The sequence below is a fragment of the Mercenaria mercenaria genome, chromosome 10, assembly GCF_021730395.1.
Source record: "Mercenaria mercenaria strain notata chromosome 10, MADL_Memer_1, whole genome shotgun sequence".
In the NCBI taxonomy this organism is placed as follows: Eukaryota; Metazoa; Mollusca; class Bivalvia; order Venerida; family Veneridae; genus Mercenaria; species Mercenaria mercenaria.
Genome location: NC_069370.1, coordinates 3,262,155 through 3,289,261, shown reverse-complemented (window position 1 = coordinate 3,289,261; position 27,107 = coordinate 3,262,155). Strand labels below are relative to the sequence as shown.

General features: G+C 34.9%; 1 protein-coding gene across 1 annotated transcript; it reads left to right on the top strand.

Moving 5' to 3' along the window:
* The first annotated feature begins 604 nt into the window (after window positions 1–604).
* On the top strand, window positions 605–24,981 carry LOC123559888 (proprotein convertase subtilisin/kexin type 7-like). Its single transcript, XM_045352014.2, has 17 exons — window positions 605–713; window positions 3,682–4,201; window positions 4,418–4,514; window positions 5,690–5,791; window positions 7,547–7,642; window positions 7,976–8,066; window positions 8,359–8,413; window positions 8,939–9,077; window positions 9,607–9,710; window positions 10,785–10,958; window positions 12,262–12,369; window positions 13,288–13,393; window positions 14,328–14,484; window positions 15,029–15,123; window positions 15,737–15,833; window positions 16,397–16,505; window positions 17,097–24,981. The coding sequence occupies exons 1-17, from the start codon at window positions 670–672 to the stop codon at window positions 17,763–17,765; spliced, it is 2,763 nt and encodes a 920-aa protein (XP_045207949.2). The 5' UTR covers window positions 605–669; the 3' UTR covers window positions 17,766–24,981.
* The last annotated feature ends 2,126 nt before the right edge of the window (window positions 24,982–27,107 follow it).

Sequence of the window (27,107 nt, the reverse complement as noted above, 5' to 3'; positions counted from 1 at the left end):
TTGTCACTGTGCCTGTTCTAATCTCTGTCCTCAATCTTTAAACAGCTATCAGTGTACAAAGTTTTAATGTAAAATTTGGAAAGATTTATTGTTTGGTACATGTACACACTTTATATATGTAAAAACATCATAAAATTTTATTCAGCACATACATAATCTTCAAAGTTTCTAAAGGATAATAGGCCTAATATTACTTTCATGCAGGTCAGCAAAACTGTGCCTAAACAGCCACAACTTGGCTATGAATGAAAAAAGCCAACACATTTATGCATCATTAACAAATTTCTAAAGAAGAAAACTAATGATAGAACATTATCAAACTATTTGCAGCTTGTAATAATTATTTCTTTACAAAACAACGCAAGAGTTTTTAAAAGTGCTTTATTTCTACTGTTCTTAAGTTCTTCAAATTTCAGTATTGGGATCCCTATAATATAATGTGGTTTAATTTACGTCCACTGTTTACAAAATTTGAAACTTACCACCCAATTGTGACATTACAAATATTGGTAGTTAACTTTATTTCAAGTATTTGTTTTTCGTAGGTTTTTTTTCTAATGCCCTTATCCAATCAAAATCAGTTTAACAAAAAGTAGCCAATGGAAATTCACGTACTATGTTTATTGATATTGTACTAACTGCCACGAAATCGAAACTAGAACACTTTTTATGACAGATATCGATAAAGTGAAAATTTCGGTTTTTAAAGAAAGGTTTACATAACTGTTTCACCACAAACTATAATGTTTGCTTTAACAATTGTATTTAATAAACTTATACTCGATAATACTTGCCAAAGTATATATTTTGCGTTTACATCGTCCCCAAAACAATACGTACTTACTGAAATATACTGATGCAGGGAACCGCATCTTAAGTTATATATCTTGTTGTCCACCCTCTTTGTGAAATAAAGATATGCGCTGTTAATCTTTTATTATGTAGGATTTGCCTTTGATCATCAGTACAGTTCCAATTTTTGTAAGGAAGTGTCTAGAGTGGTGGAACCTATGCTCGCGGTATTCCCTGCTCGCGGTATTTCGATAAATATGCTCTCTGCAGAAGCACTGATAAAAATATTTTATCGTGCTATGTTCAACACCGACCAGTGGTGAAATGCCTTTACAACAAACGTAGCGATAGCCGCTCACGTGACGTGTACAGCAGCCGATACATTTTACGCAATCTGTATCCGTCGCACAAATCTTACACAAATATGTCAAAATCACCCAACTAAAGTTAGTTTTTTAGAAACCATGCATTACATTCAGATATAAGATACATTTAAGAGCAAGATGTGATGAATGTGACGCCTGGCTACACAATGAGTGCCTTTCGGACCATGAAAAGATCGATGTTGATCTTAGTATTTTGACAATGTCCAAATGGTTCTTTCTGAGATGTAGAGAGGAGTAAATTTCCTACACACAAAAGAAGTGTAGAAAACATTAGCGAGTTAATCACTGTCGTTTGTCTGAATCTTTAAAACTTGAACATTCTGTTTTTAAACAACATTATTATACGTTTTTAAGCTTTGTTCCAATAATGACTCCATTTCTGTAAGGGAAATATACACATAGAGGCACATACTAAATTTTATCCTCATTTCTCTTGTTTTTCACATAATAAATGAGTAATGTTCTAAATATTATATTCGCATATGCTTGTTTGTTCATTTTAGCCTGCTGATTTTTTTTTTCACCCTTAGTTTAATCGATATTATGTACCGCCAGCATAGGTTCCCTTTAGGGCGAATTTTCACCTTTTCACGTATGCCGTGTCGATAGCTCATGAGACGACTAAGTCACATGATGACGCACATCAACAACATTTTTCGATAAAAGGAGGATAACTTTATGTTTTTGCATTGGCAAATCAAAATAATATTTTTTTCTTGCTTCTTAAAAAGATTATATATGTACAAAATACCGCAAGCATAGGTTCCACCACTCTATAGCTGTCTGGTAACCGGACCAACACCTACTGACCTAGCCTGCGTTCTAGCCGTCTGATTACCGGATGGCTAGCAAATCCTCGTGGGATTTTCTAGCCGTCCGGTAATTGATTTCTTAATGAATAAGTAATTATTTTTATAGGTTTAACTGTTATTTACTTAAGATATCAATACTTATCTGTAAACAAGTTACAAAATATTGTGTGAACATGTTGAATACATACCAAAGTATATTTTTCATCGTCTCAAATAGATTACAGATTTTTCAGTTGATTAAACGAATGAGATCATGTTTGTATACAAATCCGTTGATATTCTATTTTTAGAAATGATAAAACGTCCATGTTATTTTAAAAAAAGTGATGTTTTTCTAACAGCCTAAACTTTAATTCTTAAAACACAAATTTATATATAATTTTTTGATGAATGGAAAGCTTATAAAACATGCAATTCATAAATTAATTTTGACTATTATTTCAAAATAAAATGGATTAATTATGAACGATTAACTACTGTTTTTCTAAAAGTTTTGAACATCACACATTTGAAATTAAATGTCATTTGAAACAGTTATTCATTTAAAAAAAAATATATTTGAATACTGAAAATATGAAAATTGTAACTATTTCGAAACTGTTTTAATTTTAATATCCAGTGAAAAAGTTGTTAAAATTAAAAAATTTCGATCTTATAAAAACATTGTTTTGCCTGCCACCAGATGAACAGATTTTAATGAGTGCGCTATTATTAATTTCGGCAAACTTTCATTTTATCGGCTAAATAATGCAGTGTAAATTTATTCGAGTTGATTAAAAGTAAATGTTATGTATTCACACAAAATTTTGTTTGCAGATAAGTATAGGTATCTTTAGTAAATAACAGGTATCATTACGTATTCAGTAGAAAATCTGTTACCGGACGGTTAGTCTACGCAGGCTAGGCATCCGGTTACTGGACGGCTAGACACTTCCTTTTTGTAATGTGTATGGTGCAGGTCAAAACGTACCCAAACCAAAATGTACCCACAAGGTAAAGTCATAATAATGACTTGGAAAAGTCCAAATGCGTTAAAATATAATATACAATGTATCCATGTATCCCGTTTAGCAATTACTGATGCTGTTGTTGAATGATTTTAATGTTTCAGTTCAACGGTATGACATTTAATGGATGCATTGAATTTTTTCCGTCTTTATAAAGTACCGGTAAAAGGACTTTTTTCCAATTAAAAAAGTGATTTTCCCCCAGTTTCAATAAAAAAAGTTCCCCAGAAGAAAATTTGAAAGGAAAATGGTCAAATTGTTAGGTGGTTTCATTTCCTTTAATGTGTATGGTGCCATCGATTTACCAGTTTTCAAACCCCTAATTAATTTGGGGAAATTACTTACAATTAATGAATTTTACATTCTATGATAAAATTGTTAACAAGTCAAGGGATGACTCGGACATTTAAAATTAATGAGTTATTTAATAAAGCAATAATTATAACTTTAGAAATATTAAAAAAATAATAAATTTCAGACACATGTATTTTCAAAATTTCCTGGGTACTAAGCTAACAATTTCAGTTTCAGAAAAATACTTTTATAATTTATAAAGTTCATTCATAGTTTATAATTTGTATGTCTTGTCCACTTTAAAGAAAACTTTGCGTATTTTTGTCTTATTACTTGTTGAGTTTGTGACATGGTATGGGTATGTATGTATTTTTTCTTTTTATATTGTAGGTTATGGTGGTTGAAGTTTGTTTCACTGCCGGTATCGGTTCTGTTACTTGGTTTCATTGTTTGCCTGACAGTGTATACTCTGATTGGAGAGACATGGGATAGACCAGGGAAAAAAGTACCAGATCCAGCTCATATGCAAAATACTGAGAACTCGCTTATATGGGCTGTCAACATTGAAAGAAACAATAATGACGATATTGACAAAATTGCGAATGACCTTGACCTAATTAACTTAGGTCAAGTCGGTGAACTTCACAATCATTATTTATTTGCTCACAAATTACACGCTAATTTCTCAGGAAGTAAAACAGTATCCACTGTGCATAGACATCATTCAGAGCTCCATAGTAAGGAGAAAATTGCTGAAAAAATGAGGGATATTGAGGCAAAATTAGATAAACATGATGATATTAATTGGTATTCACATCAGAAAGTGTTGTCACGAGGAAAAAGATTTCTAGGGTTTCAGGTGCCTTATATGGATTTCGAAGACCCATTTTACAGAAAGCAGTGGCATTTGGTAAGTGTTAATTAAACACAATTATGTATCTTTACAGGATTTTAATTTAGGGACAGTAGAAAATGTTTCAGCTTAATATGCTTGAAATATAGTGACTTATAGTTTCATTACACAATACTATGCATAGGAAATGTTATTTATTAGTTGTTCTTCTCTGAAATTAGTAATTTTCAGATAAGAGTTGTTGTACTTAAACTTAATGTTGTTATATTGCAGACAAATTCATGGGAATTAGGTATGGATATAAATGTGACAGGTGTGTGGAAGCATAATATCACAGGATCAGGTGTAACTGTAGCTGTGGTGGACGATGGTAAGTAACTTGTGTGGAATATATTTAAGTAAGATGTGTGTGGATGTGCAACATTACAGGGTCACGTGTTACTGCAGCTGTGGTGGATGATAGTAAGTAACTTGTGTGGAATATATTTAAGTGGCAAGTGTGTGGATGTGCAGCATTACAGGGTCAGGTGTAGCTGAGGTGGACCATGATAAGTAATTTGTGTGGGGAATATTTTAGTGACATGTGTGTGAATGTGCAACATTACAGGGTCAGGTGTACAAAAAAATGTAACTATAACTGTAGTGTATGTTGGAAAGTAACTTGTGTGTAGGATATTAAAGTGGGCAATATTACAGTCTCAGGAGTTATGCACCTGTCAATATTTTGCCCGTCCGGGGAGGGGAGGGAAGGGGGGGGCTGACCCAGGGGAATTTGACATTTCAAAAATTTTGTCTAAATCCCCACCCTAGAGACAACCTTTTTTGTCTAAATCCCACCCTAGAGCCTGGTTGGTACATCAAATGTTTGTCAAATGGTCTTCTGTCTGAAGTCCCGTGTATGCCCGCTGCTCCCCCGGGCGGGCAAAATATTGACAGGTGCATTACTGTTGCTGTGATGTTTGAGGGTAAGTAACTTATGTGGAGGTTATATAAGTGAAAGGTGTGTAACCAAAAATACAAGGAAACGAAAGTATTTGCTGAAGTGCTTAACTTTTGATTTTATATATTAAACTGAAACTTGGCCCATAGGTAGCTTATAGTAAGACTAACAGTATGTTTGCATATGAGCCAGTTGGGTCAAGAACTCCAAAAATAAACAGTTTGCTTAGTATCTAAAGTTTTACAAAATAAGTCAAATGAAACTTTTGCTATAGGAAGCTTCAGTACTATGGTTTAGCTTGCACATTGGGTCAGTGGGCTCAATGTCAAGGTCAGTGTGTCTTCAACTTGAATTTAGGTTGATATATTGAAATAAGACTTCGGTTGTAAGTAGCTTTCAGTAAGACCAAGCTATTTAGATGTGACTGTTTTTCATCACTTGTTTCATAGTTCCTTTCAGAATTAATACTTGTTTATGTAGACTGTGTATCATTCTTTGTCAATGAATAGTCACATGGAAATGTGTCACTTTTAAAAAAATTTAATTTAAAAATACAGTAAATTAAGGCTTGCTTGACAAACTGTCAGTTCTTTTCTGGTTTATAGGTTTGGAGTGGAACAACCCAGACTTACTAGAGAACTATAACAAAGAAGCAAGCTATGACCTAAATGATGGGGATAGTGATCCAACTCCAAACACAAACAATAGTAAGTCTCTGTACCAGATAGCATTATATATAGGCCTCCTACCAGATAGCTTGTCATGTTGGCCCAAGACTAAGTTGCACAGTATGTCCTTGCACAGTATGGGACAAAAGGATCCCAAAAAAGATTCCAAATATTTGTTGAAGGATTGAGAATAAGAAGATATATGTCATAGAAACCAAAGTAAATGTTTTTAAACCTAGTAAACATTAAATTAATCCTTTACAAAAAAGTCATGAAGGCTTTCTGTGCTCATTCCAGTAAACAATACTCTGTGAAAGTTGAAACTGTTTGTGCCATTGTAGAAAGAATATGTCACTTACAGGGGTCTAGCTAGGTCCAAATTTTTGGGAGAAGTCACTTCTCCCTCAAGCAGTTTTAGGGAGAAGTGGGGAGACTTTAGGGAGAAGTGGGAAGACTTTCTACCGCAATGATGTTGCGTGATTCGAAAGGTGGCTGTAATTTTCTTGTTTCTTCATAAAAAACATTGATGTGACCGTTCATTTTCTTAGATCATTTCCCATACAGTGGTTATTGTTTTCTTACAAAATTCTGAAAAAAGTCGTTTTCAAAATTCAAGCCGATGCTATAAATGTAACACGCCGAATTTTGGTTATATCTTGTACATGTATGAAGTGTTTATTATTAACACCGAGCAAAGAAGTAGAAGTGTATTTATTTTTTATAGCTCTTTGCACCGAGTCATTCACCGAAGATTGTCAGTATCTCACTCGAAATATAAAACTGAAAGTAAAATGTGTACAGTAATCTAGAAATACATATTCAAATAAATTCATCGATGGAAGTCAATTTAACGTAGTTAATACATTACATGTCGTTCTTTTATCATAGATAACAAATAATTGTGAACCATATTCCAATTAATCGCATGGTTAATCAGCAGTTTCTTTAATAAAACATTGTTTTTTTTTGCACTCGAACATGTTGACAATTAACGCGAAGTGTCAAAGACGTAAACGCGGCGCTGATTGGCTTAACACAATAGACTCTGGTGTATCGGATAATTTGATTCGCTTTCACAATTCTCGGCATAATCTCGCAAGTACCTGAGGTAGGCGGAGCTTAAATTATGCTGCCGGCGTGTGTTTGTGTATTCGACACTCATTATGACACGGTGCAAATTGTCAACAGTCTGGGTAGCAGTAATTAGCGAGTGCGGAAATCAGTAATTAGCGAGTGCGGAAATCAAAGAAAATCGGGCGACTTGCATTTCGCTTTGAGGTTAGATCTGAGCGAAGTTTGAAGTTCTAGAGGGCCTATTTCGCTCAAGTCGCCCAGTCGCGAGAGCCCTGACTTAATCTTATGGAATAACTTACTTTATTCCATTTTGCTTTATTGCAACTCAGTTGAAACACTTAGAAATTAACATTTTTGAAGCTTTTAAGGCTATTTTTAAAAATGTATGTTAGCCAGTGGACAAACTTTGGTTTGAAGGCAAATGGAAATCCATAAAATTTAGTGATAATTTAATTCATACCCTTAAATACAAGTATATATAAAAAGTATAATGCTTAACATAGCATAGAATTCTACAGAGATGAATTTATTATATTCCAGCACTAGTGATATGCGTGTTTTATGAGTGATATAGGATGGACATTTATTTTAGAACAACACATTGCGATAATTTTGAAATGTAAATCAGAAATTGTCTTGATATATTGTTTGGTATACACCATAATGTAGATAAATCTTTGTGTTTAGGAGTGTAGTATGTACTGTTTTTGTGTTTTATAGAGAACAACCATCATGGTACAAGATGTGCAGGTGAGATCTCTGCAGTGCCTAATAAAGTATGTGGTGTTGGTGTGGCCTATCGTGCAAAAATCTCCGGTTTGTATACACCTTTACACATTTGTCTGGGATGTATTCATCAGCATTTAAAGTCTAAAGCTGCAACTTCAGATTGCTGAATTATGTTTTCACTCTTGTCATTCTTAAATTAGCTCACAGACTAATCAAACTTTGTATAAATATTGATTCTTTTAGCTACAGACATTTCTGCAAAATTGCATTAGTATATATGTCATATAGACTTGGTATTTGGAAGAGGCAACTATAAGCATTTGTAACAAGTTAAGAAGTGTTGTATTCTTTGTTTACAGGTGCACTATGGTATAGCTATTATGTTATATATTTAGACTTCATTGTAGTTTATTATTTTAGGATTAAAACTTCTGGATGGGCCTCTGACAGACAGTATGGAAGCTGATGCTTTCACAAAGTTCTTCCAGATCAATGATATATACAGCTGCAGGTGAGTAATCCTCAAGAAGATAGGTGTATTACAGAGGTGAGTTTGTTCTCCAGTGTAGGTGAGTTAGTTTGTTCTCCAGTGTAGGTGAGTTTGTTCTCCAGTGTAGGTGAGTTATCCCAGTGTGGACATCACTGAATACAGTTAATGGGTACTTTGCTTTTGCCAGTTTGATTTGGCATCTTGACTAAATTAGAAAAGAAATAAATTGGACATGTTTAAACAGAGTGTTATTATCTACATATTTGCCCACTGAATGACATGTGAAATTACTAGCAATATGTTATTGTTACAGCTGGGGACCTGATGATGATGGGAAGACTGTAGATGGACCACACATACTTGCTGCAGTAAGTTATTTACATTTTCATAATTCTGAAAGTAGAGGTATACCCTATAATGATCATTTTGCATATCTGACTCTGTGAAAGAACTGGTCCAGCAGTTTGTAAAATGTGTCAAACCAGCTGACATGTTTGGTAAAATTTCATTCCGTCTGGTGAAAGATTGAAATTTTAAAATATACAAAGAAAATTTTTGTTTGGGTAAATGTGAACTCTATTGTCTGGTGGTATAAGTATTTGTTTTTCTTGCTTGTTTGTCAGACTTTGTGTTTACGGTCGGTCGTTCTCCACCTCTGATTTAAGTGGGGAAGTTGTAGAAAACAGGTTGATGCTGGTAAGGAATCCAGGAACAGTGGTTGGGTAAGCTGGCCACTGTAGGGAAACACCTGAAAGTAACATTTAACTTAGAGATGTTTCTTAACACAAAATAAACACTTACATTCATTCTTTAACCAACTAGGTCTGTAAAATTATTAATCAGATTTGTTCTCGGACAATGGAAAAACACAGTGAATCATTTCCTTTTTTCAGGCTGGAATGAAGCATGGCATAGATTTTGGTCGCAGTGGTTATGGCAGTATCTATGTGGTTGCTAGCGGTAACGGAGGCCAAGAAGGGGACAACTGTAACTATGATGGTTATGCCAACTCGCTGTACACTGTAACTATAGGTATGTGGAGTAGGGGTTAGTTTATACTGATTGTTTCAGCTTGGTCATTGTCCTGAGAAATCAGTAATGATGTGTTACATATAGTAGGTGACCATGGCAACAGTCAAACTTGTAAATAGTACCGTTAACCAGGAAATTTAAAAAGTTAAGTGATTATAGGAGTGATTTTTGCTGTATATGAGAGGCTGTGTTTAAATGTTAAACCAGAATCCTTACGGTTTAATAAAATCTTTAGAGAAGGGCATAAAATATAGACTTTTTTGGGAAAAACAGTTTTTTTGTCCAATATCTTTATTACTGTGCTGAAGAAACTGACTCTATAATCAGCCATTGAATGAGAAATATTGAGTTGATCTTATTCTGGAATTTGCTATTATCCTAAAGATCAAGAAGGAAAATCACTTGGTTGTTTCTAGTCTTATCCCGTAAATCTTATCATGTGACTCTGACTGAATAATACACATGTGCTACTAGAAACTGATTCTGTTCACAGAAGGAACTTTCATGTTTTTGTTTTGTGTGTGTACAGGTGCTGTAGATGAGACAGGACATATGCCTTTCTACTCCGAGGAGTGTGCCTCCATGTTGGCTGTCACATTCAGCAGTGGTGCTTGGGGACAGACCAGAGATATAGTATATTTTTATTTTTTCCCACTACTTTAGTAGCCTCTGTAATACTGTGAAATCATTTTTAGCTTCACTTTTCGAAGAATAGTCTGAACTATTCTACTCACCCTGGCATTGGCGTCTGCGTCACACCTTGGTTAAAGGTTTGCATGCAAGTATGATTAGCAATCGTTTAAAGGCATGTAGCTTTGAAACATATTTTCTTTTTCTAGATCAATTACCAACCTTACTGGGTCAAGTCCCATAACACTGACATATATTTTGGGCAAATAATGCCCTCTTTTGGTCTTAGAAAGTCCTGATTAAAGTTTTGCATGCCAGTTACTATCTCCAAAACTAATGCAGATACTGGATTGAAACTCTGTACTGATGTAGGGTAATATTCTGCTTGGGACAACAATGCTAATAGCCCAGCATTGGCTCTTCTTTTTGTTAGGGATTAATTGTTGGTGATACCATTGGTATGCTTATAAAATTAAAACAAGAAATAAATGAAATACCCTTACTGTAAGAAACCACTCGGTATTGATAGAAAGATAGCATACTACATATCTTAGTCATAAATTTTACTGTTGAAAGATACTGATCACAAGAAGATATTTAAAGTCATTAATCTGTTATGATCCAAAAGTCTTCATCGTAACAATTTAATTAATTACAAAAGCAAACTTGATAAACTGAAAACATGACTAAAATTTCAGTCTAATTCCAAGATAAAAGCAAACTTCATAAACTATTAACATGACTAAAATTCCAGTCAGATTCAAAGATGAACTTTTAAATATAAATAATAAAGTGCCACAATTCTTTTCCTGTACAAGTGGTAGGAGGGCTCGATTGTGTACCCCGTTTTCGCATGGTACACTGATTTTGCCCAGTTTGTACTTGTTTCAGTATTTCCTGTATTTGAGTTATTTCCCTTTGACCATTGGGCAGAATGCGATGATGGGTTTTCCAGAAGTAAGAATTATAGAAATACATTTAAGGGAGCAAAAACAAAATAATAACAAACAATGTCATTGCTTTCTAGATAACATAAGAATTCTAAAATTGCTGTTATTTTAGCTTGTGTGATTATAGGTAACGACAGATTGGCTTGCTCACAAGGAGTCTGTGAAAGGATGTACGGAGCACCACAGTGGCACAAGTGCAGCTGCACCAATAGCTGCTGCTCTGATAGCACTCATGTTAGATGTACAGCCGTGTCTTACCTGGAGAGATATACAGTACCTTATTGCTCTCACTGCGCTCAAGGTTTGTGTAACTTTGGTACTTCAAAACCATAATGATATACTGAGCCCATATTCGTCAATGTTTAAAGTCTGAAATTTAGACTTAATCTCTAGAAATTCAAATCCTTGTAACTACCATTAAAATATTAATAAGTTACTAAAGTTTTACAGTGTGTTTTGTTGTAGGTAGTGCTATATTTGAGCCAGATTTCATTGAATTTTGTAAAAGAATTTTTTATAAATTAGCGAAAAGTAATTTTAGCAGTTTATTGTCAAAGTTTAAGTTTTAGATTTTAGATTTTGATCAATTTTGACCCAGGTGTGCTTTGCATTTGTATGAAAAATGGATATTTGAACTTTGCTGTCCTTGACTTCTATTTATTGTGGGGAAGATATATTGTTCTACTTGAGAATGTTACCATAAAAATATACAGACTAGTGTGACTGAAAAGATATTTAACCCTTATCTTTCTGGACACGATTGATTCTGCCTTTGCGACCAGTGCTCCAGTGCAAATCATGATCAGCCTACACATCCGTGCAGTCTGATCATGACCTGCACTGTTCGCCATTCACTCAGGATCTTTTTGGTATGCACCCCTTTTAACAGTTAATGGTACTGTCCAAATTGAATGATGGACAAGTTCATTATAATATAGAAATTTAGCAGGGTAAGGGTTACTGGTATTGATGATAAACCAGGACAGAAAATGAGATTTTTTACCTGTAACATTTTTATTTCTGCAAATTGTCATTAGTGGTTGGTATCAAAATAAAGCTTAACATTTGCTTAAAAATTGACATAATTCAGATTCATATTTAGTAAGCAAACTCACACAAAGTGAGGCCCTGAAAGGGGTATGTAAAATGGGGACTGTGAAAACTTCATTTTCTTTCGGATGGACAACATGTGTTGTTGTGCAGCCTCTGAACATTTGCTATTCCAACAGTCACCTTAGTCAACAATTTTCATGGATCTGTTACTTTAAAAGTAATATTCAGTGAAATTAATCAGTGTGAAAGAAAGAGAAAAATAAAACTGTGATTACAAGCAGAGACCATAGTTAATATGATTGTAAAATGACGCTAAAACGAACACATAAATACAGTTGAAGTTCGATATCTTGAGCTTGCTTATCTCAAAATTCCGGCTATCTCGAAGATATTTTCAAGCCCCATCCCGAAAATGTGTGCGCAAAATATCTTTTTAAATGGAATTTCGGTTATTTCAAACTAAAACACTTGATTCCTTGGAATTCGAGGGACCTAGTTTCAACTGTATATATATATATGGTAGCAATAGTTAAATGTTTTTTTATAAACAGGTAGATATTGATGTGGCTCACTGGCAGAAGAATGGAGCGGGACTCTGGCACTCACATAAACATGGCTTTGGTCTCATGAATGCCTGGAGGCTTGTCAATGCAGCTAAGGTATCAGATTGCCACTAATCATAGTTATAATTACATTTTATTGGCAGTTGGCCAAGCATTGAAATAAACAACAGATAATTGAATTTTACTTTAATTTTGAAGTTGGTTACTGGTAAGTTAATGTCACCAGTGTAACTTAATTCTGTAGTAGTATTGACCTGTCCCTGATGTTTTCTCTATGTGGATAAGAGACAGAAGATGAAGTCATACTGGTGACACTGACTTGCTGAGTATCCAGCATACAACCCCTTCATGGATCACGGGGTCTTGAGTTCGATCCTCGGGCGTGCTGTATGTTCTCTGTGATGATTTGATAAAAGACATTGTGTCTGAAATCATTTGTCTTCCACCTTTAATTCATGTGGAGAAGTTGGCAGTTACTGGTTTGAACTTGTACAAAATCCAGATACACTGGTTAGGTTAACTGCCCACCGTTAATAACTGAAATACTGTAACATTGAAAAACGGCGTTAAATCCAAAGCAAACAAACAAAACAACCTATTCAGTGATGTCTTGTGTTCTACCTTCTAACCAATGTTGACTGAAGTACACAGAGATAGTCTGTGAAATTCAAGGCAGTAAATGTTATGCTTTGTGAAATTGTACTAAAATGGATGTTAAATAAGTTACCATTTTACGCTTCAACCAGACCAGTCATATATTGTCAGTTTTGAAAAGAACTGGCTTTGATATTCATGTAAATTTGATTGGGCCCTTTGATAAACATATGCTGAAATACTGCTGAATGATGTTGTCAGCATTTCCCGTTATGAAGTTTTCCTTTAGATAAATATTTCAATTTTGAAAAATATGTAACTTTCTTTGTTTTGAAACTTTCATTAACAAACATGTTTTGAAAATTTAATCTGACGTTGTTGAACTTCTTTACAATTACTGATGTCATGTTGTATTTGAAGGTTTGGGACCAGGTGCCTTGGCAAACATCGTTTGAACACAGTGAAAAACATGTTGCTATTCCAATAACTAAAGGAGCTTCAAATCCCCTTGAACTCACTTACACAGGTAACTATAGAAACATGTTGCTATTCCTGTAACTAAAGGAGCTTCAAATCCCCTCGAACTCACTTACGCAGGTAACTATAGAAACATGTTGCTATTCCTGTAACTAAAGGAGCTTCAAATCCCCTCGAACTCACTTACGCAGGTAACTATAGAAACATGTTGCTGTTCCTGTAACTAAAGGAGCTTCAAATCCCCTCGAACTCACTTACGCAGGTAACTATAGAAACATGTTGCTATTACTGTAATTGAAAACAGTTCTTATCTCCTTATACTCAACTTGACAGTTAACTATAGAAATATATTGCTTTCCAAATAAGTAAAGGAGGTTAATATCCTCTTGAACTCTCCTCGACTGGAAACTGGCACTGCTGATCGAATAATAAAAGGATTTTCAAATCCCCTTGAGTTCTCCTACAAGGTTGCAAAAGAAACATGTTGCTATTCCAATAACCAGAGGGCGCTTGAATACTCTTGAACTCTCTTCCACAGGTAAATAGAAAACATGTTTCTATTTAAGCTTAAAAAAGTTAGTTCAAAACCCCTGGATCTGTTTTACACATATTGCTATTTCAGTAGTCTGTGGCATTCTTATGCAAGTCACTATAGAAACATGTTGTTATTCCAGTAACAAAAGGAAAATTTAAATCTCATAGATCTCTCTTACACAGGTTACTATAGAAATATGTTGCTATTCCATTAACAAAAGGGAGTTGAAATCTACTGGAATTCTCTTACAAAAGTAACTGTAGAAACATTTTGCTATTTCATTAACTAAAGGAGGTTCAGATCCTCTTGAATTGTTGGGTACCAAACAGGCAAGCAATAATAAGCCAGTTATGCTGGTTTGTTAACTGTTGCTGTTCATTTAAAAAAATAAAGGATTGTTTCATTGTAAATAAGAAAGTTTATGCCAACAATTTTCTTTTCTCCTCAGTGACAGAGTCAGATGCTAATGGATTTGACTTGTATATACTTGAGACTGTACAAGTGACCTTGACCTTAGATCATCCATGTAGAGGTAATCTGGACTTCAGGGTGAAGAGTCCACATGGTACAATGTCTGTGATTGGTGCATCAAGACCACATGATGAGTATGTATGACATTGACCTTAAATATACAGCTTACCTCTTCTCTTTGATCTGCGAGTTGTTCTTGCGGGTCAAGAGTAGTTATGATAATGACATTTTCTTACCTTTTAAGTTAATGCTGTTGCAATTTATACAAATGAAATTAGATTTAACATTGACATTTTCTTTCAAAGTCATACTTAAAACATTCAAGGAACAGTTCACTACTTGGTGAGTAGTCATTCTCTAAGAATATGTTATCACAGGCATACCCTAGAAGTATTTAAACCGTATCCTGCTAAATTTCTTAGATAAACTGGTCCATCATTCAATTTGGGCAGTACCATTTACTATTTGAAGGGGTGATCATTGAAAATTTACTGACCGAATAGCAAACAGTGCAGACCATGATCAGTCTGCACAAATGTGCAGGCTGATCTTGGTCTGCACTGATTGCAAAGGCAGAATCACTAGCCACCAGCAGGCTAAAGGTTAAAAAAAGTATTAAGATGTACAGTTTTGTGAGGGGTTGTATGTAAATGACGACACGCATGACTGTTTTTACAGCTCGTCACTTGGATTTGATGGTTGGACATTTTCTACAGTGAGATGCTGGGGAGAGTCACCAGTTGGTACATGGACAATAATCATCCGAGATTCAGGTACTCAGTCAGTGGTAATATACACATGTGTTGACAAATTGTAGCTTTTGTGCTTATGGTCAGTTACATATAACAGGGGAATAGGGCCTGTAATAGGACCTCCGTGGCGCGTGCGACATAAATGAACTGATTTAAATAATCATAGATGTTTGTCCAGTATGTTCCATCTAACATACTATTGATATCCTTTGAACCACTTTTATCTCGATCTACCGATAGCTTGAACAAATTTTGACAGGATACTGAGTTCAAAAATTGAACTGTATTATTACTTCTATACACATTTCCTAAACTATAAGCCCTGAAAATTTACCCAAACATTTCTTGTCTCCGGTTGTTTTTCCATCTTGCATGCAGATCTAAAGGTTTGTGTTTCAAGTTTTCACCAAGTCAGAAATTTCAGTTAGACTGAATGATTATTTCAGTCACATTGTGAGTCTTGAAGCTGAAAGAAATCACTGACATTAGATCTGAAACTGTGACCCAGTCTGTCTGTTTTAAAGTACAGGAAAAAAAGATAGATTGATTGCTTCTTCTGATCAACACCTACATATTGCATTAAGATAAAGAAAGTCCTATGTGTCAGAAAATAAAGAATTACATTTAATTTCAGATAAATGGGGCAGATATGGAATGGGAACATTACGTAGCTGGACATTGAAGTTGTTTGGTACACCCATGGCACCAAAGGAGTTCCAACGCAGAAAAAGGTTTGTTTTGTTTTTTTTTTCATAAAATTTAGTTTTAAGATCTGTTTATAATCATGTTGAGTTTTCCTGCATTCTTGATAATTTATTTTGTTACATCAAAAATTTTATTCAGTGTAAGAGATTGAATAGACATTGTAACTAAAACGATGTTGTCAGGAAATATGTAAATTATACACACATTAAATTTGGCATCATGACTGGTGTAATAGAAGACACAAAATCATTACTGAGATATTTTGTTTAGTTGAAGCACTTATAACTGCATTGATGACAGCTGTATCACTTCTAAATTGAAGTAATTTCCAGGTTAAACTCGCTCTTGGAGTGGGCTTTATTGTGTAAAACATGTTCCTAGTTGCATTGTGTAAAACAGGTTCCTAAATGCACGAGAATGAAATAACTGCTTATAAGTGGAAGTGGAGGAGGAGGTTAAATGTAAAATCTTAAGCATGTAGTTGAAATAGGACTTAATTCCTTCAGAAATTTGGCAAAGAAGAATAGAAAGTTTAGTCAGCAAAATACAAAAGTGAAAAATTATTCAAAGCTTTCTGTTTTTCTTGCAGTTTGGTGACCGAGGCCCTGCATGGAGGATTTTTAAACAGTACAGGTAGATGTATACCACCTCCTGTAACAGCACAACCAGATGCCATCATGTCTGTTAGAATACTGAAGGTAAACAGGGTACTTTTCTAATTTAGATTTGTTTAGGAAGGTAATTACAGTGAGAGTTTGTTTATTTAACCCTTACCCTTTTATGTTTCTAAAATGGACTGGTCCATTATTCAATTTGGGCAGTACCACTTTTTATTCAAGGAGGATTTCACTGAAAATTTACTGACTGAATAGCGAACAGTGCAGACCATGATCAGACTGCACGGATGTGCAGGCTGATCTTGGTCTGCACTGGTCGCAAAGGCAAAATCACTTGCCGCCAGCAGGCTAAAGGTTAAATGTCATGAATTTATCAAACACTGTGTCATATAATTTCCTTTACTTGAATGTTGCAATGGTCATGTTAACTTCTTATTAATATAATATATTAAAGGGACTGGACTCTAGATTATGGCTAAAGATGATCTCGCTTTAAAATTGAAGTTTAATCATATTATAAACATTAGAACACAAGTTTTTTGTGTCTTATACAGGTCTTAACTGTCTTATACAGGTCTTAACTGTCTTATACAGGTCTTAACTGTATAAAGTTAAATCAGAAATGAATCATTATGATTTCCATTTAATTGACATTGTGACATTATGTTGCAGGTGATTGCAATGAGTGGAATCCTGTGTTTTTTATTTGCTGTTTACGAGTCTTGTGAATATTTATTTTGCTACAATGATGAGAAGAAAGAACAATCAAAGTACATGAAACTGCTGAAACGAGCTCACAGATTGGCTAGAGAACATATATATAACCAGCCAAGTCAAACAGAAACTACCGGGTTGCTAAGCGACAACATTCCCATGCAAACATTCCGAACTACTGAACCTGAAAGGTCAGGGTCAGCAGGTGCTCATAGCGGGTCTATGGGTACAACTATCATTCCAGAACGGACAGGTGACCTTGGTGAAGGTCAAGTTGAAAGGTCAAGTGACAATAGAGGTCAAGTTGAAAGGTCTGATACAGATGACTCTCTGTTACAGCTTGGTACATGTGATGTTGAAATACATAACTGTAATGATGAAGATATTTCTAGAAATCCATTTTATACATTAAATGATGACTGTGAAATAAACACTTCCGACTCAGCTGTGGTAGGGGAAAATGGGTCAGCACATTCCCTCCTGAGTGGTACTGGTGCTAAAGGTGAAGGTCACTCTATCAGTGATAAACTTACAGCATTACAGGCCAAGGTCATGGCCAGGAAACAGACCAAAAATGGTTACAGTCTCTTACAGAATTGTTCCGATGAATCAGAGACAGAACTTTAACTATGCAGAAGGAAACTGGTTATGTATTTGATCATAACTGACTTGAGATTTTGAGAGTTATGTATAGTTATGCATACTAGGCATGTTTGAGAAGTTTGTGGATTCTTTCTATCAGTAGGAGGTTGTAAACAAACATCATGGTTATTGTATATAAAATGCCTTGACATTTTTATTTGTTTTGCATATATCATTTTCAAGTGAAACACATTGCATTTTCACCCACCTCCCTGCAAATGAAAGTCAGTGGGATATATAGTAATGGTCTCTACCTGTCGTGTATACTCCCCTCTGTTCAAAACACTTTTTTCAGGAGCATTACTCAAAAACCATTAAAGGGATATTGTTAAACGAAGGATAGTGAAAGGAAAGAGCACTATAATGATACTTCTGTCTTGTTTACTTTTGAGTTATCTCCCTTTATTTCATTTACTGGCAAAACTGTGTAGGGAATTGTGCCTTGAACAAGAACCATAACTCTACCTTGCTGACTATGAACGATCTCCCTTTAATCCTTGTCTGGGGCATAAAGAAAAATTTATTCACACTGCATAAAATGATAGAGAACGTGAAGAGAAGTGTACTGCACAAAAAGTATAGTTCTATCTAACTCATTTTTTTTTTTCAATTTACTATCTTAATTTAATTAACTGATAACAGTTGTTCAGAGAGCAAACTTGAAAACTATAGAGGGAATTTTGTTATAGCTTTACACAAAAACAGTCCTTTGGGTCCATTGGGAGGATGTGCAGTATACAAGACCCATAACTCCACTTTACTTACGTTTTGAACTATCTCCCCTCAATAAATATTTTTGAAACTTAACAAACATTTGCTTCAGCAGGGGGATGGCCATATCCAACTTAGCTCTTGTTTTATTTTGAAGTCCACAAGCTTCCAGAAAAGCATTCTTGCCTACTATAGAATATTCCAGTAAGAAGTGATGTATGATGTACCAAAATCCAGAATGTATGCATTTTCTCAGTATTTAGATGTATACATGCAACATTTAGAGCTTTAAAGTATGTAAATTTACTTGTAGCTAGATACCTGATTATGTAGATTTAAAAGTTTCAGCAGGTATTTATAACTACAGTTTAAACTCAGTATTTCAAACTCACTTGTAATTCAGAAAAAAAAATCCCATTGAAATGCCTTCTAATTGTATCTATTTTGACATTGTTTAAATCAAATTTGTCATACTGAAAATTCAGTTATGTTAAAGCCAAATCGAAGCCCAGTTGATAAAATACCTTTGTGTTTACATCTTGTGTCAAAGATGAAAAATGAATTGACTAATGTAATAAAATATCAGTTTTTGAATGGAACAGTTTGTAAAACTGTGTTATTAAATTGCTTAAGTCTTTTTATGCCCCCGAAGGGAGGCATATAGTTTTTGAACCGTCTGTCTGTCTGTCGGTCTGTCAGTCTGTCGGTCTGTCCGCAATTTTCGTGTCCGGTCCATATCTTTGTCATCGATGGATGGATTTTCAAATAACTTGGCATGAATGTGTACCACAGTAAGACGACGTGCAGTGCGCAAGACCCAGGTCCGTAGCTCAAAGGTCAAGGTCACACTTAGACGTTAACGGATAGTGCATTGATGGGCGTGTCCGGTCCATATCTTTGTCATCGATGGATGGATTTTCAAATAACTTGGCATGAATGTGTACCACAGTAAGACGACGTGCAGTGCGCAAGACCCAGGTCCGTAGCTCAAAGGTCAGGGTCACACTTAGACGTTAAAGGATAGTGCATTGATGGGCGTGTCCGGTCCATATCTTTGTCATCGATGGATGGATTTTCAAATAACTTGGCATGAATGTGTACCACAGTAAGACGACGTGCAGTGCGCATGACCCAGGTCCATAGCTCAAAGGTCAAGGTCACACTTAGACGTTAAAGGATAGTGCATTGATGGGCGTGTCCGGTCCATATCTTTGTCATCGATGGATGGATTTTCAAATAACTTGGCATGAATGTGTACCACAGTAAGACGACGTGTCACACGCAAGACCCAGGTCCGTAGCTCAAAGGTCAAGGTCACACTTAGACGTTAAAGATCATTTTTCATGATAGTGCATTGATGGGCATGTCCGGTCCATATCTTTGTCATTCATGCATGGATTTTAAAATAACTATGCATGAATGTGTGACACAGTAAGACGATGTGTCGCACGCAAGACCCAGCTCTGTAGGTCAAAGGTCCTAAACTCTAACATCGGCCATAACTATTCATTCAAAGTGCCATCGGGGGCATGTGTCATCCTACGGAGACAGCTCTTGTTTTAAATATATATTTTTTTTTAATGTGTAGGAATAACAGGTTATGGAAATAGATCAAGTGAAAACACCTGCACAAAGATATTTTTCAAGTTGAAATTTTGTGTATTTTGAAGTTAAATGCTGGGTCCCAAGGAATTTGAGATTCAAATGTACAGATAGGAATGTGTTACAAGAAATTGAAGAATACATATATGATTTTATGTATATTGCACGTGGGGGTATAATATACTTTGTACATAATATTATAGATAATATTGAAGATAGGTTTTAGTGTCTTCATTTTTAGTAGGAAAATAATCATTCTGTGTTAGCAAATAGGTTGGATTAGATTGTATCAGGGTACAATTTGATTTGATTTATTTATATTTTTTTGCTAATCATGTCCACGATTTGTAAATTTTGTGGTGGTATTATGATACATTTTGTAGTAATTTTATTCCAACTATAAATCCTATTGTTGATGTTTAAAGCAATTGGGATATAAGATTCAAATAAAATGAGATGACATTTTGTACGAGAGAGTATATAAGTTGTCCTTAGAATTTTGTTCCGTACACTACTGTCTATTTTGCAACTGGAACTTTTTTAACAGAAGAATCTTGCTGTTTATCTCTTCAGGTCATGGACGCGTAATCGTAATTGACGATTTCTGCTTAATTACATATTCTCAGACCTGTAATCGTGATTGATGATTTCTGCTTAATTACATATTCTCGGACCTGTAATCGTAATTGACAATTTCTGCTTAATTACATATTCTCAGACCTGTAATTGTAATTGACGATTTCTCCTTAATAACATATTCTCATTATGCAGTATTGATATTTCCTGCCTTGTACGGAAAGCCGCTACAGTTAGGACTGTAGAATACCCAGTTAAAATTTTGAGATTACGTAATTGCACAGAAATTGCTAAACATCTATACGGTTCCATCACCTTAATTATGAATGTAGCTGTATATACACACTTATTTTTTTATTTATTTTGTGAACTTAAATACATTTGACAAAGGTTTTCCACATTTGAATAAAATATTTAAAGATAAAATGTTTTAGTGACAGATGGCCATTGCATATCTATTTAAGAATTGTTTATCAGCTCATGAATATAAGACTTAATAGTGATTAAGAGGTGTTTTGGTTACAGTTTTAAAGTCTTCCCACATTTTTGTGACATACTTCTGCATTTCTAAGTATGACAAAATATCTTGTCTTTCATCATTATATTTTTCATATATAAACTAATGTAGACAACTTGCTACTACTTTTTCTTGAGATGTCTCACATTTTACTCAGACTGTCTCCTTTGAAGTTTGTTTTACTAATTTTTGACTTACCAAGTTATCATTAATACTGTACAATACTTTTTGAAGTATATTTTGACGGAAATCAAATGTCATTATTTATATTTCCTCGTATCATAAAAGAGAAAAAATTCTAAAGTATTTATACTGCTGATAAAGCTTTTTATTTTATGTTTTCCAGTGAATTATAGAGTTTTCTCAGTGAAATAAAAGTGATAATCCACAGTTTTGAAACAGTAGATTATCATTTTTATTTTCACTGTTTTTGCCGAACTTGTTCCGGTCCTCCGTTGCAATTGAAGTCAAATTGTATACTGGGCGTTATGAATACCGGGGACCATAATGACGATGACGTCGATAAAATGACGTCATTTGTGTTATGCTTTCTGTTGATCTTTCCCGCGATTTTCGACATTTTTATAAATTATGCAACAAAAATAGAGTTTTACACATGAAATAAAAAAGAAAATTTGTTTGTTTCAGTGAAATATCAATTTTATTTCACTCGTGAGCGCCAAAAAAAAGTCATTTTCACTCGTGGCTACGCCACTCGTGAAAATATCAGTTTTTGATGCTCACTTGTGAAATAAAATTGATATTTCACTGAAACAGACAAATATCCTCTATATATTGTGTATAGTAACAGATTTTGAGTGTGCCATGAGAAAACCAATCTGGTCAGGATTATAGAATTATTAGAATAATTAGAAACAAATGAGTCACACCATGAGAAAACCAACATAGTGCGTTTGCAACCAGCATGGATCCAGACCAGCATGCGCATCTGCGTAGTCTGGTCAGGATCCATGCTGTTCGCTTTCAAAGCCTATTGCAATTAGAAAAACTGTTAGCGAACAGCATAGATCCTGACCAGACTACACAGATGCGCATGCTGGTCTGGATCCATGCTGGTTGCAAACGCACTATGTTGGTTTTCTCATGGTGTGACTCATTTGTTTCTAATTATTGCTTTTAAAAGTTCAGTCAATTTGCATAATCATTTGAGCCGTGCCATGAAAAAACCAACATAGTGGGTATGCGACCAGCAAGGATCCAGACCAGCCTGCGCATCCGCGCAGTCTGGTCAGGATCCATGCTGTTCGCTAACGGTTTCTCTAATTGTAATAGGCTTTGAAAGCAAACAGCATGGATCCTGACCAGACTGCGCGGATGCGCAGGCTGGTCTGGATCCTTGCTGGTCGCATACCCACTATGTTGGTTTTTTCATGGCACGGCTCATTTATATTTTAATTATCTTTAAGATAGACTTTATAATTGTTTTATTTTATGTGCCTGTGGTGAATTTTGTGTTTTTTGTTAATTCTTCTATAATTGTTTTTACAACAGTTACTTTCTGTTTTATGTTCAGAAATCCATCGGCTGTATTCTGTGATAAGAGGTAATCATGTAAAATAAGTTTGTTGTTGTTATGTTTTTAGCAAGATTTTATTATATGTTTTGCTCATTTCACTAGTATTGTTATGAAATTATATATAAATGTTTTTGGAGAGTTTAAGGAAATTTTTTTAAAGAGTGGAGGCAGGATATATACAAGAATTCTAGAAACCACATACTGTATATGTTTTTTGCTAGAAAACTGAATTGAAAGACCCCAAAGTAGTGTAAAAATTATTCAGGTCTGTATAATGTATCCACCATTAAATAAACTCTTATTTTAAATGGCTGAAATAGTGTTGAAATGACTGCTAACTTTAGTCCCACGTTTTTGCTTTAGTTACATATTGTCTAGCAAATTATCAAAGCACACAACCCCAAGCACACAACCCCATGTTTTTTATTTGCTGAATTTTCTAAGTATATTGTGAAGTTTTGAATAACCAGGATTTAATCAAATTCTACATTGTAGAAAAGTTTTTACTCCAAACATGCAGGACTACCTAACTTCAAGTATTAATGGAATTATAAACTTTATGTTTTATCATTTGCAGTTTATGCATGTGTTTTCAAGTTTTTTCTACTAAGGTTTAATTTCATAGTTTTGAAACCAAATACCAGCAATATAACGCTATATTTTATTTACATTTTGATATCACCCAAATATGTTCATATAAAGTTCATTTTTATATGCCCAAAGGGACGTATTATGTTATGACGCCGGTGTCTCTCCATAGCAATTTCATGTCCGCCCTGTAACTCTTAAACCCCTTGAAGGATTTCGAAGAAACTTGACACAAATGTTAACTACATTGAGACGACATGCAGAGCGCAAGTTTTGGATGACTCGCATCAAGGTCACACTTAGGGGTCAAAGGTCATACCTTCAGGCATATATTGCTCCTCATTGCGGTGCTCTACATGTATATCCACAAGTAGTATGTAGTTTTAGATGGTGCTTTGTTCAAGCTAGTCAGAATACCTTTTTTATATATACTGGGAAATTAGTTAATGTTGTTGATATGCAATTGTATGGTTTTAGATAAAACAAATTCCCAACGGGTGTGTGTGTGTGTGTGTGTGGAGGGGGTGGGTGTTGAGGTGGTAGGGGTGGTCTTCATCGAGACAAAAAATTTCAAGGTTTAAAATAATTGAAATGAAAAGTAAAAAAATTGCCCTGAATTCTATTTCTTCATATGTATTTGACTTTTTGAATTGACACAAGCATGAAATCCAAGCAAATTAGTCGACTTAAACACTAATGATTTTACAGTATATGATGTTTATCTTGCATTGTTATATATTGTAATACTGTATTTCTAAGGATTTTATTTTGATTTAATTTTACATGCTGCAATATAAATTATGTAAAGGCTTTTTTTCTAGATTTTTCTATATATAAACCCTAGTGCTTTTAAGGGCATTTGACTGTTATTTGATTTTTTGTATTGTAGATCTTCTTTACCACAAATTTTAGCATAAATCTGCAGTTTCTTTTCATTTTCTGTGTGTGGTTTAACAGGAGAGTGAACTTTAACAGTGAGGTTTAAATACACACTTACTGTTAACTCACCTTTTTTTGAATATGCATGTTCCATGGCAGAATATAAACATAATATGGCCCAGTAATGCATAATTAGAAATGAAATGACGATATTGTGATCAGACATGTACATTCCCAAGCATTTCAGGAAAATTTATTGATGCTGATTGACATAATATTGTATTTTAAGCTTTTTTCATGTTTTATTTTGGAATTTATGTAACATGCTTGTTTCGTGTTTTAGAAGCTGCAGAATCCATTTGGAAATGTTGAATTCTTCTCCCTGCTGGTCTCAGGCACCAATCATGCTGGTCTCGGGCACCAATCATGCTGGTCTCAGGCACCAAACACGCTGGTCTCAGGCACCAATCACGCTGGTCTCGGGCACCCATCACCGACCAGTTCCTCAGAATTCTGCAAATTTGTAACATGAAAAAAAGCACAAGTTACATCTACATTTAAAAAATGCTGTGAATATTTCTCATAGCTCCTGTATGAAGAGTACTGTTACAGTTCTACTTAAAATACATATTGCTATTTTGTTTTATTGTTTTTAATATGTAATTTTATGTGTATTATTTTGCCATAAATCCAATAATTTACAGGTAATATAATATTGTGATATTTTATGAGGGTATTAGCTAATCTATGAAATGAGGGAAAATAGAATAAAACACTACATATTAAAAAGGTGTTTTAGTTTTTCATTTTTCACTTACGTAAAGGCAGTATTTACAATTTCTAGCAGCATTCTATATCCTTCTATTTTAGTCAGATGCATGTTTATCACATCACTGCTACTCGAGGTTCAGGAGAAAATTTGAAAAGTTGAATTTTTTTGTTGGGTTTAATTAACATTGCACTGACACGTTTATTGGTTATATGGCAACACTGCAGCTTTGACAGTGGAGGAAAACCCACAGGTGCATTTTCAGCTCACCTGTCACGAAGTGACAGTGAGCTTTTGTGATCGCGCAGCGTCTGTCGTCCGTGCGTCCGTAAACTTTTGCTTGTGACATCTCTAGAGGTCACATTTTTCATGGGATCTTTATGAAAGTTGGTCAGAATGTTCATCTTGATGATATCTAGGTCAGGTTCGAAACTGGGTCACCTGCCTTTAAAAACTAGGTCAGTAGGTCTAAAAATAGAAAAACCTTGTGACCTCTCTAGAGGCCATATATTTCACAAGATCTTCATGAAAATTGGTCAGAATGTTCACCTTGATAATATCTAGGTCAAGTTCGAAACTGGGTCACAATCCCTCAAAAACTAGGTCAGTAGGTCTAAAAATAAAAAAACCTTGTGACCTCTCTAGAGGCCATATATTTCACAAGATCTTCATGAAAATTGGTCAGTATGTTCACCTTGATGATATCTAGGTCAAGTTCGAAACTGGGTCACGTGCCATCAAAAACTAGGTCAGTAGGTCTAAAAATAGAAAAACCTTGTGACCTCTCTAGAGGCCATATATTTAACAAGATCTTCATGAAAATTGGTCAGAACGTTCACCTTGATGATATCTAGGTCAAGTTCGAAACTTGGTCACATGCCGTCAAAAACTAGGTCAGTAGGTCAAATAATAGAAAACGTTGTGACCTCTCTAGAGGCCATATTTTTCATGGGATCTGTATGAAAGTTGGTCTGAATGTTCATCTTGATGATATCTAGGTCAAGTTCAAAACTGGGTCATGTGCGGTCAAAAACTAGGTCAGTAGGTCTAAAAATAGAAAAACCTTGTGACCTCTCTAGAGGCCATATATTTCATGAGATCTTCATGAAAATTGGTCAGAACGTTCACCTTGATGATATCTAGGTCAGGTTCGAAAGTGGGTCACGTGCCGTCAAAATCTAGGTCAGTAGGTCAAATAATAGAAAAACCTTGTGACCTCTCTAGAGGCCATATTTTTCATGGGATCTGTATGAAAGTTGGTCTGAATGTTCATCTTGATGATATCTAGGTCAAGTTCGAAAGTGGGTCACGTGCCCTCAAAAACTAGGTCAGTAGGTCAAATAATAGAAAAACCTTGAGACCTCTCTAAAGGCCATATTTTTCATGGGATCTGTATGAAAATTGGTCTGAATGTTCATCTTGATGATATCTAGGTCAAGTTCGAAACAGGGTCACGTGCGGTCAAAAACTAGGTCAGTAGGTCTAAAAATAGAAAATCCTTGTGACCTCTCTAGAGGCCATACTTGTGTATGGATCTCCATAAAAATTGGTCAGAATGTTCACCTTGATGATATCTAGGTCAAAGTTGAAACTTGGTCTCGTGCCGTAAAAAACTAGGTCAATAGGTCAAATAATAGAAAAACCTTGTGACCTCTCTAGAGACCATATTTTTCAATGGATCTTCATGAAAATTGGTCAGAATTTTTATCTTGATAATATCTAGGTCAAGTTCAAAACTGGGTCACATGAGCTCAAAAACTAGGTCACTATGTCAAATAATAGAAAAAACGACGTCATACTCAAAACTGGGTCATGTGGGAAGAGGTGAGCGATTCAGGACCATCATGGTCCTCTTGTTTCAACATGGGCGGGCACCTGGGTAGAACCACCAATCTTCCATAATCCTGCTGGATGGCTTCCTCACATGAAGAATTCAATGCCCCAAGTAAGGCTCGAACCCACATTTGTGTGGGGCCAATTAAAGTTATATGGTAACTTGGAAGGAGTTGTCAGTTACTTGTAAATGGCAGGTGAGTCATGACCACTGGTTAGTTTAATATCATCGTAAACTCATATCAGCAATTTCTAAATTGTACAACATCAGATTGTTTACCGTCTTCATACATCCTTTTCACAGACAAAATAAAG